The sequence below is a fragment of the Micromys minutus genome (genome assembly GCF_963924665.1).
Source record: "Micromys minutus genome assembly, chromosome: 9".
Taxonomy (NCBI): Eukaryota; Metazoa; Chordata; class Mammalia; order Rodentia; family Muridae; genus Micromys; species Micromys minutus.
In genome coordinates, this window is record NC_137978.1 from 38,408,152 (window position 1) to 38,424,491 (window position 16,340).

The 16,340-nt window shown below is 40.1% G+C and overlaps 1 protein-coding gene across 2 annotated transcripts in view; it reads right to left on the reverse strand.

Moving 5' to 3' along the window:
• Positions 1–16,340, reverse strand: part of MACF1 (microtubule actin crosslinking factor 1) — a gene marked incomplete at its 5' end in the record, with an annotated part of 306,545 nt that overhangs the window by 77,600 nt on the left and 212,605 nt on the right. For both annotated transcript variants that reach the window (XM_080921389.1, XM_080921388.1), the window contains 10 exons: positions 350–845; positions 2,542–2,741; positions 3,943–4,072; positions 5,249–5,490; positions 6,286–6,348; positions 7,660–7,777; positions 10,372–10,528; positions 12,130–12,296; positions 14,265–14,582; positions 15,039–15,247. In XM_080921389.1, the coding sequence (XP_080777515.1) occupies positions 350–845; positions 2,542–2,741; positions 3,943–4,072; positions 5,249–5,490; positions 6,286–6,348; positions 7,660–7,777; positions 10,372–10,528; positions 12,130–12,296; positions 14,265–14,582; positions 15,039–15,247 (2,100 nt within the window). The remainder of the gene's footprint in view (positions 1–349; positions 846–2,541; positions 2,742–3,942; positions 4,073–5,248; positions 5,491–6,285; positions 6,349–7,659; positions 7,778–10,371; positions 10,529–12,129; positions 12,297–14,264; positions 14,583–15,038; positions 15,248–16,340) is intronic.

Below are 16,340 nucleotides of genomic sequence, written 5' to 3' on the forward strand. Positions count from 1 at the left end.
ATACACTGTAATTTTGCAATCATGGGGTTGGAGATATGCATGTGCATCAGCAACATAGAGAAAACAAGGGCTGTGGTTAAAAGTGTCTATAACTCTGCCCATAAGTATGTCCAGAGGTGAGTGTCTACAGGCTAGCTGATGCAGAGTTAGAGCTTTATCTCCATGGGGTGAGTCATGTGAAGTGCCATACACACCAGTACTCACTGGGTAATAACCACTCAGTTCTCACTGTCACTGGAAGGAAGGATGAGTGAGCCTTATGCTAGCCCCAAGAAGTGATGGAAGGGCCATTCCAGATTCTTGGCCTGCCTAGTCATTCCTTTTGCTTGTTTTTCTCACTTCAACTCACCTGCAAGGTCTTCTAAGCCTTGGAGCGGCAGAGCGACTGTCTCCAAACGCTTCTTCAGCTCATCCTTGAGGTACTGCTCACCAATGAGCAGTGAGAGCTCTTGGCACAGTGTCTGAGCCTCCTTAATCTCACTGTCTAATTGCTCCAAGTCAGACCGGATCTCACTAGTTTCCTCTAGCTGCTGCTTTACAGCATCAGGTTGGGTGCTGATGGCTGACTGGCTACTCAGTCGTTGTCCAACTGCCTTCACCTTTTCTGATAAGTCCTGGAGCAGGTCTTGGTATTGGGTACTCTTAACAATAGCTTGGTCAATTTGGCTGGAACGGGAGTTAAGCTTGTCAGTGAGCTCAACCCACTTCTGACTGATGCTTTGCAGATCTTTGTGTACTTGGCTGGCAGATGGAGACACATCTCCAGGACCTGTCAGGATGCCCTGGGCTGCCTCGGTCAGCTGCTCATGCTGCTGCCGTCGTGCTTCAAATTCCTTCAGCATAAACTGCAACCGAAATAACACAAGATGTTTAGACAGAGAAAGCAGATCTAAAAGCATTGTCAAAACAAAAACTGAGTTTGGACTATGCTAGCCCATTTTGAAAATAAGCCAGAAAACTCTAGGGACCAGATTACTAAGAAAGATAATGTAGCACTATCTTTATGAATTGCTTAATACAACTTTATTCTGAAAGAATCACTGATTCTACTTTTCTCCTTTGTTTTATATTGGTTGCTATGGTCATAGCAGCCAGCTCATGGTCCTCTGAAACAGTTTACACACTGCTCCTGTGTTAGTCATAGCACTAACTAGGCTTGTCACTTGGACTCTCCAGGCATTTAATCTTCTTTCTTTATTGGGATTCCAAGATCATCTACCATCTAAACACGTAACACAGCACATCTAGAGAAAGACCGTCATTAAAGCAAGTACCAAGCTTTTAGTGAATTTATCATTGGCCTCTGCTGCTCTCACCAAAGACGCCGGAATTACAAGTGCTGAGGCCTAAGAGCCTGCGCCCCAATCCTTGCTGTATTATTCTAGCTGTATATCCTTAAAAAGCTTTCAAAACAACTTCAAACCTTAGCTCCCTGAGAAAGATGAGGACAGTAAAGTTCTTATCTCAGCTGCTGTAAAAATTAAACAAGGCAGTTCATGGACAATACTCAACATTTCCACAAAATAAGATATGACCTCAAGAAATAGCAGGTGTGAAAAAGTGAACTATAATAAAATATAATGTGGGTGAAAGTTAGAAACCTGCTGCCAAGAAAGCCTGGAATGGGAGTGATTAAGTATGTTGGGCTAGGAACAATAGGCAATAAGGAGAATCAGAAAAGCTACCCCAGCTGTCACAAGGAAGAACCAATTAATGGGTCAGTGAGGTGGCTCAGCAGGTAAAGGCACTTGCCACTAAGACTTGAGTCCTATCCCTGGAATCCAAGAGGTTTCTGAAATGAGAACCAACTTCTGAGGGTGTTCTTTGACCTCCACATGTGTGATGATACACATGTACCTGCTTAACTTAAAGAAAAAAAAGACTTAGAATACTCCAAACAGAGCAGGGAGCAGGACTAGTGAAGGGTACTTTAGGGAGGGCCTAGGATTAGCAAAGGTTGTCTAATAAATGAAGCTGGCAAAACAGGCAAGGACCAGACTATAAAAGGCCTGATACACCACACTGAACAAGAGCTTAGACTGTTTAACAAGTAGCCAAGAGACACTGAACTTTTGAACATACTCAGGTATAGAAACTGTATGTAATTGGGACAGCAACATAGTCTACAGCTCAAATTTTCACCAAGAATGGAGAAGATATAGTTCTCAAAGGATGGTTCAAGGATATATTATAGTGCCTAGGCCCTTTCAGAGTCCAGAGAAGCAAAGCTATTTTCATGATAGTAGGATGGTTTTTGTCTTTTAAAGTACTTTTTTTCATATTTGGACATGGCATTGTAGTGCATTCCCCCATTTTTAAATTCATTGACCTTACTGCCTGCTAATGATATTGGTAAGAGTTCTGTTTATTTATTATCTGATGGGCATCTTGATAAACATCTCACAAATACAATCTTATTAAACTGAGAAAAGTGAACCTTGTCTAGGAGTCATAATGAAATCTACTTGCTGGGAGTAGCCCTGAAACCCAGATTCCATGACGGCTATTTGTTTACTCTAGACATTAAGCAACATCGCTCACCTGGACTTGCTGCTTCTGGGCATTCAACATGTTGGGGTCAATAGACAGGGGACCAAGAACTCCCATCATTAGCTCTTTCTCCATCAGCCAAGGGCGGAGCTGGGACTCTGCAGCCTGGAAGCAGGCCAAATGGCTTGCAGATTCCTCTAGCTGCTTTTGGCGAGCTACAGTAACCTCGGTGGCCTTTTCCCATCGGGAATCTGTTGAGAGGAAATGAGAGGATGCAGTTGGCTTGGTCCCTCAGCTGTACTCCTTATATACTACAGGAAATGACACAGAGCCATTATCTAACATTTTTAAAAATTAAAAATAACCTTAAAACGCTAAAAAAAACTAAAGTAGCACAAGTAGTTCTGTGTGCTCATTAGGCTGGTAGAGATAAGAAATTACACATGATGAAACTATATGGAAGTCCCTCATCCCACATGCTCTGTATAAAATGGATCACATACATTATAGTGTCATTATAAACATTTTCATTTATATTATGTGTATTTAAATACCATGAACACACGAATTATTTAATCTCTTTATCAGATTATTTCTCATTTTTCTTTTAAGTATGCATGTCTGTGTGTGAATATCTGCACGAGTGCAGTGCCCTTCAGAGCCCAGATGTGATGGAGTTTGAACTAACTACAGAAGGCTGTGAGCTAACCAACATGGGTGCGGTAAGAGCAGTATGTGCCTGTTCCCAAGTCCAGGTGCTGTTGTGGTTTTGTTTGTGAGACAGGGTCTCACCATGTAGCCCTGACTGGACTCAGCTCAGTATGCAGACCAGGCTGGCTCAGCTTTACAGAGAACTACCCGCTTCCATCACCAAGTGCTGGATTAAAGACACTTCCTTCTTTCCTTTCTGGCCTTGCACTCGAGAGCCACCCGCCTCTGCCTTCAGAGTACTGAGATTCAAGGTGTGGTCACAACTTCCCACTTACACTTTTATCCCCAATATTCCCTTTAGCTTCTGATCAGATTAAACTATCAGCTTGACTTGTCCTAAAAAGCCAGATTTCTCTTGACTTGAATTTCTAATTTTTCCCCTGTTCAAGTCATTATCTGGTCCTAGACAGAGAGGCCTTTTGCTTCCTTACAAAAGTTAATTGAAAATAATTCTAGATTTTTAGAGTGTACTGACATTTTCAATTTGCTTTGAGGACAAGGTAATTTTTTAAAATAATTTACTTATTTTAATTTTATGTGCATTGGTGTTTTTCCTGCATGTGTGTCTGTGTGGGGGTGTTTTATACCCTCGAACTGGAGTTATAGACAGTTGTGAGCTACCATATGATTGCTGGGAATTGGAACTTGGGTCCTCTTGAAAAGCATGTTCTTAACCACTGAGCTATATCTCCAGCCCAAGACAAGATATTTTAAGAACAAAACATCCCTGTTATGACTTACTGAGGTCCTCTTGCATTTTCTTCCAGTTTTCTGCTTCGTGTGAATTGGGATATGCCCCCAATAATCCAGCCAGTGCTTCCTTTACCTTCTGGATTTTAGGGGAATTCTGTTCCAATTCAGCCAGGAAAGCCTAGGAAAAGTACAGTATACGTGCCATGAGAGTGGGCAGGAGGCACAGCTTTGTGTGTGGTAGGAGTCTGGAGGACTGACTGAGTTGGAGGTCAACTGTTCCATGAACTTAACGCATTTAAGTTCTTTGCTTCAGAATTTACTTTAAAATGAAAATGGTGGAATCTGAGCTCTTTAAGGTACAGCACATCAATGAACTTAACTGAGTGGAGACCATCACTGCTTCCTAATCAGAAGTGCCAAGGTAAGATTTTGGTAGTTGGGAGAGCTGACATGCTAAGAACTGGAACATTAAGAATATTGAAGAAAATTTCTAAAGATTTACTTATTTAATTAATGTATGTGAGTACACTGTGGCTGTTCTTAGACACACCAGAAAAGGGCATTGGATCCCACTACAGATGGTTGTGAGCCACCATGTGGTTGCTGGGAATTGAACTCAGGACCCCTGGAGGAGCAGACAGTACTCTTAACCACTGAGCCATCTCTCCAACCCTGAATTTCTAATAAGAAAATTTCTATGTCCTTATATTTTCTGACAATCTCTCTAGTTCACATTTAACTTCAAACATTAAAATTATTATGTGTACGAATATTTGTCTGCTGTTTTTGTATGTACCACATGAGTGCCTGGTGCTGGAGGAAGCCTTCTGAGGGAGTTGGATCCCATGGAACCAGAGTTATAGATGGTGTGGGTGCTAGTAACTGAACTTGGGTCCTCTGCAAGAGCATCAAGTGCTCTTAACAGTTAAGCCTTCTCTCCTGCTCCATACATTTCCATCTTAAGAATAAATACGTATCCATAATTTTTTAGGTTCCCCTAAGAGTTGAGAAAATGCCTGGACAAGAAAAGCTTAGCTATCTAGTTGTATCATATGGAAAATAAAACTCAATTCTCAATGAGCTAATGTGGGAAGAAAGAAGGGAGCTAGCCTCTTTCTGAAAACACGCCCCCCATGCTCCCGAATGTGAATTATAACAATTTCTTATTTTATAGGAAACAAAAATTCCCAAGGAGACTGAAATAAGGTATGTTAAAATTTTCGAGGGCAAACATACTAACAATTTCAGTCACGAATAGACTCCCTTCAGACTCAGGCCCTAGACTGGCAGGAGTACCTGTGTAGAAGCCTCCTCCCCTCCTGTTCAGGTGCAGCTCACTATGGAAACACAGTACCTTGTTAGATTCCGCTTGGGCTTTTACTGTTTCTGTCTTGGTTGGAGACAAAGAGGCATCCATGGCTTTCAGAACTTCTTCTTTTGATTCTAACCACTGTAACACAGAGCTCGCCTCCTTCTGAACCTCCTCCATTCTGCTGAGGACAGTCTGAAGGCTTTCCTGGCGTTCCTGCAGCACTTCTCCCAATTTCTCATACTTGGAATTTACATCAGACATGTCACACTGAATCTCTGTAAGATCTAGTATCATGGAATAAACAATGAGATTGCTAATCCTTTTCCCCTTCATTTTTCACTCCTAAATGACCCGTCAAGATCAAGCATCTTTTCTAATTCTTTTAGTCAACTAGTGATTACCTTCCCAAAGTTCGTGTTTAAATAAATAAAACATAACACTAATCTGCTTTCTGGCTTTGGCATTTTATACTCAGATGAATGCCATAAAATGCTGAGCAAATACGGCAATAACAGAAGTGAGCAAGTGAAGTAAGATGTCAACTTTAGCATACTGTTGGGATTAATCAACTTTGAACATTCTTCTGGTTCTTCTTCAAACTACTGAGAAATAGTCTGGAGACTATTTCAGCCAAAGACAGAGAAAAATTACTGCTAGACTAGCTTTTTGTTTGTTTTGAGACAGTCTGACGTAGGAAAGGCCAGCCAAAGCCTGAACTTCTAATCTTGTCTCTACCTTCCACATGCTGGACTTATAGACCAATTCCACTACATCTGGCTTTAGAATAGCTTCTCTATAACTCATAGATCCACATGCACTTTCTTGCAGGTCTGTCCTTATTGACCTAATCTGGTGACCCAGTATGTTTGCTCAGAACCTGAGTTCTAGGATGCCAACCTGTTTAGCCTATAGCCAGCTAACAGGGAGACACCACAGTTGCTCCCCTCCAGATTTTTACCCTCATGTCCCTTCTGGCCGTTGTTATTTCACACATACATATTTCGAAGCACATACATAGCAGACATGAACACTGTCTCAACACAGCCAACGAGAAGGCACTGTTGAAATGCAGTTCTCACCTTTGCAGGTGTGGTATCCGTTTACACTGCCTACAGAGCTTCCTACAGAGGGTAGTACGGAACCTGAGCAGAAGGACAGGGAGACAAACAGGGCAAGACCAACGTGTTAGGAATACATATAGGCACAGCATTTTCTTCTCTGGCTCTCATCTAAGCTTGGGTATCAGAAAGTTAACACAGCACAAGACAACATACTCATGGAAAGAGACAGGTCACTTTAGCTGCCAGGCAACAAAGTGTCACTTATGTTTCAATTCCTCTGCAGTAATGATTAGTAAGTCCTTCTATAGAAATAACAATTCATCTTAAATCTTCAGGTGGATTCCTTGGAAACTGTTTCCAATTTTTTTGAAGCAAGAATTATTAAAACAATTAAGTTTTTAGAATGGTATCTGCCATATTTTAGAATGAGGATTTGTAATAAAGTTAAAACATTACCTTTAACATGAGTTTGTCATTGTAAAAACACTGAACATGAATCACAATTAGCATAAAAAGTTGGTTACTAAAAAGCCCTTCTTATGTTGTTTCTGTAGGACGTGTCTTATTTTTCCTTCATGACCTTTTTTGGCTCAACATCCTCTACCAGAAAACAGTTATAAGCACTGAAAATACAGCTCATGAGCATTTTAAAAATTTGCCTTTGGGTGTCTGGTCCTATTTCTACTAGCCAAAGTTTCACCTATATTCTGCTCAAGTGGCTTCCTTTTATTTTGGAGGAGTTTCTAAGTTCAATATAAATCAGGGTATGAAATTACTAAGATTATATAAAAGTCAGAGAAATATTCATGACATAATGCTGAGATGAAAAGATGGATTTACAATTCTCCAGCACCACATTTATTTGGGCATTTTGTGTGTGTATGTGTGTGTGTGTGTGTGTGTGTGTGTGTGTGTGTGAGTGAGAGAGAGAGAGAGTGAGAGAGAGAGAGACAGGACTTTTTCTTAGGTATTTAAATGTCTATAGGAGTACACTTAGTTTGGTAATAAATATAAATAATAAATAAAAATAAATAACGTTTGTTCCCTTTAAAGAAGTATGCCAGCCTTTGATGTATCAATGGACTCACAAATACCTAGGTTCTCCCTAGACACTTACACCCACCCATGGCTAAAAATGGTATCATATTCGTATTGCTTACATGCTCAACACAGAAAAACTCCCCAAGATAAAAATTTAACTGTACATTCTTTGTTAGCTCTAAGTGGGCCCATTAATTCACTTACTTACAAGAAAACTTTGTCAATATGAAGCAGCATTGTTTAGCACGGTAAGAGAATGTAATGTTTTTTTGTGGATCTTCTTTCTTCCCATATTCAGCCACAACCAGAGTGCTGTATGCATTTATTACATTTTGAGGACCCTATACTCACCTGTCTTAGCTTGGGAATCAGGTGCTGTAATGTCCATGATGAGACTTTCTAAGGAAGTGCCCTTGGAGTTGATTTCTTCCACTAGGACTCTTTTACTTGCCCAGTTATCTAGAAGACCCTGTAAAAAGAACCAGATTGGTAAATGTAACATCTGGGCCTTCTCTCATCAGCAAGGATAACTGTTATAGACACAGTTCCTACCATTTTATTTTATGTGATGAGTGTTTTGCATGCCTGTATATATGTGTTCCATGTGCATGCCAGATGCCTGCAGAGGTCAGAAGGCATTAGATTCCCTGGAACTGGAGTTACAGATAGTTGTAAAACACCACACAGTGCTACAAACCAAACCTGGGTCACCTGAAGAACAGCAGAGCTTGTAACTTCTGAACCACCTCAGCAGCAACCCTCTTACCATTTTGACAAGAAACTATGCTCATCCTGGATGTAGTGGCACGGGCCTTTAATCCAAGTACTTTGGAGGCAGAGGCAGGAGGTACTCTGTGAGTTCAAGCACAGCCTGGTTAGCGATTCCTGGATTAGCCAGAGCTACACGGTAAGACTTTGTCTCATAAAAGGAAGAAAGAAAGGAAAGAAGGAAAGAAGGAAGAAAGAAGATAGACTGTGCTCTTGTAGTCCGCCATTATAAAATACTGGTTTAGTCAGCCAAGAGATGCAAAAAGAATACCGTAGAGTTTTTCAGAACCTTCTGTGTCATTTGGTGACATATTTATTAGCATGTATTGTTGGCTAGACACCCTTACTAAGGAGGCACATGGAATGAACAGGGTTACAACACAGCTCCCACCCTTGATTCACTTACTTATTTGCTTTTTTTTTTTTTTTTTTTTTAGGGTTTTTGCTTCCTTTATCTATTTAACTGCTTACTTATTTACTTACGTATTTATTGAGATGGGGGTCTTATGTACTCCAGGCTGTCATCACATTACTATGTTGCTTTTTGGCTTTTTTTCCCCCCTAATGGTGTCTTAGTATATAATTCTGGCTATGTAATACTCCCAGTATAGACCAAGCTGGCTTCTACTTACAGAGATCCACCTGCTTCTATCTCCAAACAGGGATGAAAGGTGTATGCCATCTCACTTGGATTTGCTTTGGTTTTTAAGAAAGTCTCTTACTATGTAGCCCAGGCTGGCTTCTTTAAGTTTCTGCCTTAGCGTTCTGAGTACTTCATGAGTCTCCATGCCTGATTTTATGATATAGCTCCAAGAGTTTGACTTATCAACTGCATTATCATATAATAAGTGTTATTACAGAATTAGGAAGAGTTAATGGACTCTGGGAGACAAGGAGAGAGGAAGACACTGAGTTAAAGCAGCAGTTCACATCTGTGAATAAGAAGAGAGGAAATAACCAGAAGATGAAGTCAGTTATCCGAATTGTATAGACCTGTACAGTCACTAAGGGAAGCTTGTGTTGGTTATAGACAGAACTCAGCCACAGGAAGCCATTAGGAAAGAACAGCTTCAGGCTTCAGAGAAAAGGACCAGACAATGCTGTCTCCAGGATACGGCGCCCTGCCAGAGAAATGGGCACTCGTCAGTCACAGTGTGACAGAGCAGGCTGTGACTTAGCCTTTAGTGCTTTGCTCTGTGAGACCACTGAGAGCTGCCTTAGCTTGATTTTTACTCTGCCCTATCGAGTAGCAGCAGAGCAAGACAAAGAACAATAATGTCTAACAAGCTCACATGCACCGCACTTCAAACTGATAGGCAGGCAGTCACTGCTTGTCAAATCAGTCATTAGTCACTCTTAATTGTTTAAGGTTTCAGACTTAAAAATATTTAAGAATTTCCAGAGAAATACAGTGACATTTATTGGACATCATGTGAACAACAAACACTAAGCTGCTTATACCCAAGTACTTAGCATGTAGGATTATTAGATTCAATTAGGTTTCTTTCATTTTAGGGGGCAAGGTGCTAGTGGCTGAAGAATCTTTTTCCCTTAGAGTCTATTCATAAGTAACCAAATTCCTCTCTTTCATCTACTCTAACTTCAGCTTGCTTTCTTGAGAGAGAAATGACAGTTATTTAGAGTGAGGTGCTATGTGAGTATGCGTCAGAGCAGAAGCCTGGGTCCTGCCATGAAGCTGTTTTTTCAAGTCTGTGTTTTTCATGATGAGCAAGAGTTCTAGTTGCTCTCACTCCAGCTTCCAATGTCTGTGCATGTGCAGCTAGTACTCACACATGAGTAATAATAATTCTTAGCCCTGAGATGAAAATGTAAGTTAAGCTTAAGAAATGAACTTAACCAATCCCCCCCCCCTTTTTTTTAATTGAACAACTTTACTTTTTAAGCAATTCTTTTGATGATATATTTTACATTTCTTAAGACATCATGAGAAGCATCTAAGAAATAGCCTGTGCTGTTTTTTTGCAAACCATGTTTCAAGTAGCCTAGGCTGGCTCAAAGTTGATGCTCAGCGGAGGCATGAACTTCTCCTTCTTTTATTTCCTAAGTTTTGAGATTATAGATATGCATCACTATGCCAGACTTCGGTTTTGAAACAGGAGATGCTACTGTGCTCAACTTGGGTAGGGCATATGGAATCACACCAAGAAAAGAATTCTGATGTGATGAATGAACTGGATTTGTCATGCTACCCCACTATCATATCTGGAGTTCAGTTTGTATAAACTTTCAAACCACTGTCTAGCCAGACTGCCAGGGACCCTATTGTTTACCTACCTTCAAGTGTGCAATCTGCTTTTCTAATTCCTTGGCACTATCGAAAGTCTCTACAGGTGGAACATTTCCTTCAGTTTCTTTCAGCCATTTTTGGAAGGTTCTAATCAGTTTCCGGAATTCATCCAGCTGCTCCTGGCAAGTTGATGCATCTTTCTCTCTGTGAACAAAGATGTTTTTTTTTAAAAAAAAAACTGGTTAGAGTAGGTTTGTAAAATAGACTTGAACTAAAAAGTAGGTTCATCCTGAGACTCTAGGCACCAATTCCATAGTAAGTTTGGCTGTATACACAATGTAGAAAAGCAGCAAACTCAAGAATCATTGCCCTTCTTTGGACATTTTTAGGGAAAGAAGTCTTTAATCTTACTCTAGGCTAAAGCGAAAGCGAGAAAACTAAAGGAAGCCTGCTATTTAGATACTATGATACAATGGAAAGAATGCTGGCTCTGGATCTCCAACCCAGCTCTGTTATATTTTAGGTATTTGACTCTTTCAACACTCAACTTAAGGGTCTGAGTGATGGGCCAGTGGTTAATGGCACTTATGGATTTAGAGAGGACCCAGGTTTAGTTCCCAGTATTTATGTGGTGGCTCACAATCATCTGTGATTCTCACTTCACAAGCCTCCCTCTGGACTTTGGGGGCATATCATGTATGTATGTATGTATTGCATATAAACTCATGCAGGTGTACTCACACATGCACACACAGAGAACTTTAAAAAAATCTGACTTGAGTGCTGAATTGAAGGCTCAAAATGTTAGATGATTGGCCATGAGCTACACATGCTTATAAAGAAAATAAATCAAGGAATGATTATATCTATCAGGGATCAATCCAGAGATGCAGGTTCTTCCTGTAGCTTCAAAGCTACAGCCACCCTCTAGGCCATTGTCCTCAACCAAGCCACCCAATCTGCTGTCAAGTATTCATGTATGTTTGAGACAGGTTTGATCTCTCTGTTTCCACTTCCAGAGTGCTGTGATTACAAGTGTGTGCTACCACACATGGCTCTCAGTACAGGTAGGAGCAGCAGTTTTCCTCTAGTCATCAAGGTGGCCCCTACAAAATAAATATTGTTATTGCTTCTAAACCAAGATAAGAAGTCTTATTCTTGGTCTTAAATCCATGTGAATCTTCTAATGGAAAATAATGAGTTTGCAATAGTAAACTGAAATCTGCAATCGTTTGTCATACATTCTTTTGTGTTTCTGTTAAAAGAATCTAGACATTTCTCTTAAATAACTTAATGTCCAAAAGATATTCATGTGTACATGTGTGTAACTACTTGTCTACTTGTGTACCATGTGACCTAGGAGGCCAAGAGAGCACTGGATCCCCTGAGATTACTGTGTAGGTACTAGTAACCAAACATAGGTCTTCTGAAAAGTGCTCTTAACTGCTGAGTCATCATCTCTCCAGCCCCAAAAATATAACTCATAATCATACCAGGGAAGTCTCTAGATTTTTGTCTTTACTTTGAATTCAGCTATAATCTTACTACCACAAATTTCTTCTGTTTGCTTCAGGTAACCTGAACTTTTGGTCACTCAGGCCTGATATGGAGACAAATCAATTAGTAATAGAAAGCAATAAACATCAACCATATTAGGTAATTTGCCTAAAGAGGTAGTTTTTGACAAATAGGTCAGTAGCAGAATTCTGGACACCACTTTTTATGGTAAGGAAGTAAACAACATCTCACTCTACAGAGAGATGGGAATAGTTCTCTATCAATAACCAATGCAGATGAGCACTCACCTTTCTTGAACTGTCTTTTGCAGTTCTGTAAAATTCTTCTTAAGGGTCTGTATCTTGTCTTGGTGCTGAGACAGATCCAGTGCAAAGCCACAAGAGCTCAGTTCAGTAACTAGGTGCTCAAGAGTATCTAGGTTCTCCTTTTGGTCTTCCATTTCCAAAGTAAGTTCCTGTTTATTAAACATATTAGAAGCAATATACTAAATGATCTGACCCATTATCTTATTTTTTTAATTTCTGTGCACATGGATGTGTATATATGGTGTGGCAGTGGTGGTGATAATGGTGGTGGCGTGTGGCTGGGTTCTTGTGTGTGGAGGTTATAGGGAAACCTCTATTGTAGGTCCTCACTTTCTACCTTGCTTGAGATAGAGACTCTTTGCTGTTCCTTCCCGCACATGTGAGGCTAGCTGGCCCATGAACTTGCAAGAATTCTCTTGTCTCTGCCTTATAGGAGCACTGAGACGGTAGAAGCAGACTTGTGTTCAGCTTTACATACTAAAACAAACAATAAAGTTTCAATTCTAATGTGTGTTGTGGTCCAAACAGCAGCAGTTCCATAATCCTTACACAGACAGTCACATCCCACTAGCTTATTTACTTTACCAAGTGTCCAGAATTTGGTTTCTAACTGCCATTCCCTACCTAAAGCAGGGATTCTTAGAGAAAAGCAAACAAACAAGAAACTGATTTCAGTATGGGAAATATACTGATTTCAGTATGTTGACAGAGATGTCAAAAAGACATAAGGACAGAGCTTAAAGGGGATCCCATTGACTAAATTTGCAAAAATTTTGCATATCAAAAGAACAATGAATATTGCTCATAATTAAACTGTCTTTGACATTTTTATAAAGAAATAAAATAATTAGCAGTTGGTAAATCTAGGAAAGACTATGATGTTTTGTTGGGCCATTACTACTTTACTACAAAGTCTAAAATTACTTAAAACAAACAAAGGCATTTAAGAACCAAAACAAAACAGTAAGACCCTACTTAGAAAATAGAAAAGAGAAAATTGAGTAGGGCTGGTGAAATGGCTAAGCTAGCATAGGTACTTCCTCCCAAGCCTTGTGAGGTAGTTTCAACGTTCCCCATAGATCTGGTATTTGAACACTTGGTTGCCAGTTGGTGATACTGTTTGGGTTGGTTTAGAAGGTATGGTCTTTTTAGAGGAGACACATCATTAAGGGTCACCTTTGAGAGCTTATGGCCTCACCCCGCTTCCAGCTCTGCCTCTCTGCATCATGTGATTGAGGATGTACGCGCTGTTACTTGTTCTGGTCGTCTAGCCTACTGCTTGCAGCTATCTATCTCTACACAGCAGGTACTTGTCCCCTGTAACTTCACATAGGACAAAACAAATTCTTCCTTCTATATGTTGTCTTTGTCATGGTATTTTATCACAGCAATAGAAAAAGTTTAAAACCTGTGTTTGACCCCCGAGCCCACAGTGGAAAAGGACTCACACTAGCTCTCCACTGACCCCCCTCCACTTATAACCCTTTCCATGAATGAGATGTAACATACAAAACAAGTAAGCTGAATAAACTTGTGGCAATAATGTAGGTATGTCTGTGAGGCACTTCAGATGGTAATGTGGGCTATCCAGACATTCTGGAATTCAAACTGGCCACTACTTACTCAAGTTATGTACATAACACTATGGCCTAGCAACCATACTGTTTTCATTACTGGTAGTTGACAATGCTTTTCACCTACCAGGTCTTCCCCTCTGCTATATTGTAAGCTTATTTCTCAACATCTTTCAGAGTTGGGTATGGGTATTTAAACCTGGCTTTGACAAATGAAATGTAAATGCTACACACTTTCCCTCTTACAGAAGAAACTATCAGAGCATAAGTCAGGATGAAGTCTCTATCAATCTGCATATGGCTACATTGAGTAAAATGAACCTGCTCATTTCAGATTAACCTTGTATATTAGAAGTGATGAAGAAAATCATACTGGTTTTTTAAAATGGACAAACAAATTCTAGTTTACAAGCTGGGGGTCAAAATTTTAAGATAATGCAGGTAGAATTTCCAGCATTCCCAACACTGTATGTGCTCAGTAAATACTCATTTTCGTCTTGCCCTTCCTTTTATTCTGCTAAGATGACAGGTACGTATCCTCACCTGGATCTGCTGGGAGAAATGGGCAATATCTTGATCTGGCTGGTTCCCAGAGGCCAGCATTCGACTTTTGTTTTCCATGAACTGCTGCAGCTTGTTGGAGAGCTGCTCAAACATCTCTGCCTGGGGCAGGAGCTTCTTTAGGTTGCTCTCCTTTTCTTGCTGTTGGAGTTGGAGCTGTTGGAAGCGCTGGTTCAGCTCGGCCAGTTTGCCCTGAAGCACTGAGGCTGAGTTGCTGTCAGCTGTCTCCATGAATCGAGTGACCATCTCATGGGTGGCTTCCAAGCTGCTCTTTTGCCTAGCAATGTCTTGCTTCAGTTTCTGTCACCAAGAGCAAGTTTGTTAGTTGGGACTTATTTATGCTAGCACATCTGAGGCTTCAACCACTCACTTTGTAATACATACATGCTCAAAGAGCTTGGAGGACTGTAATTAAGCCTGAACAATGGTAAATCCTTTATTTCTCCACTCACTTCGCCACACGATTTTGCTCCCACCACTTTTCCTTGGTTTCAACAGTGATTTATAAATTAGGAAGAACATATTTCTTTCTTTTTCATGGTGTTGAGGATTGAACTCAGGATCTTCCCATGTTAACAAGCATGCATTCTGTCACTGAGTTACATTCCCATCCCCAGTAGCAGAAATGTCTGCATGGATTAGTTATCATCTTCAACCTTTATTAGGAATTAGTTTCCTATTACTTTCTCAAAGTTATATTATTACAGGAATGGCAAACATCTTCTAGTGTAACTCTCAAGAGAAAGATTTTCTTACCATGTTGTTGGCCAAGGCTTCTTGGATGACTCCTGATGAGAGTGTTGCCACCTGCTCCCCTTCCAGGTTTTGTTCAACTTCCCTTATGGACTGCAGAAGGCTCTCCATACTTTCCTGAACACTCTGAGACTGAGCAATTGCCTTCTGCAGCAAAGCAGACCGCTCAGCCAAGCTACAGGAGAGGCTCTGGAAGCGGCTGAATATGGAATCTGGAAAATCGAGGCCATGAGAAAAAATACTGAATGCTATTTTTATATGGTGTTTTTAAGAATAAAAAGGTGAGTATGGTAGGATGTCCCTGTAATTCTGTTATTCAGGAGGCTGAGGCAGACGGACATTAAGGCCAGCCTTATCTACATAGTGAGTTCAAGACTAGCTCACAATACATATATACAAAGCCTCTGGGCCAACCCATCCCCCAAATAAAGAAATATAGAGATAGGTAGATAGATAACAGCCCAATAGTCTACACCTTTAATCCCAGTACTAGGGATTAAGAAGCAAGGGGTTTCTGTAAATATGAGATTCTCTGGTCTATATAGTGAGTTCCAGGACAGCTAGGGCTATGTAGTAAGACCCTTCCTCAAATAAAAACAAAACAAAAAATCAAACAAAAAACTCAGAAAGTAATATTTAAATTGTATATATTAAAAAAATTAAACATTAAAACAAAGGGAATATTTTTGAAGTATATTAGTATAGGAGCTGAATTCAATTAATTAGTAATTTGGCATTTAATAAGAACCAGAAATTAAGCAGTATACCAAGGACTAAAGTTAATTAAGATAAAGTCTCTGGGGGATGGAGAGATGGCTCAGTGGTTAAGAGCACTGACTGCTCTTCCAGAGGTCCTGAGTTCAATTCCCAGCAAACACATGGTGGCTCAAAACCATCTGTAATGGAATCTGATGCTCTTTTCTGGTCTGTTTGATAACTGCTACAGTGTACTCATATACATAAAATAATAAAATAAATCTTAAAAAAAAAAAAAGATAAAGTCTCTGGTCTTAACAAAATTAAGGTTGCAAATCAGCACAGGCAGAGGAAAACATAGCATAACTAACTGTAAAAAAGCCCTGAGTACTATATTAGTACTAAAAGCATGTCCTAGAGGAAGTTAAAATGATTCCTTTTTTGTTTGTTTGTTTCTTTTAAATGATAGTAGTTGTTATGATGAGATGTTCCCTTATAAGTCTTGAACATTTAAAGCTGTCCTCAATTGGCAGGATTAAGATGTGTGGCTTTGTTGGAGAAAGTGTGCCATTGAGGGTAGTTTTATTTAAGGTTCCAAAGCCTGCCATG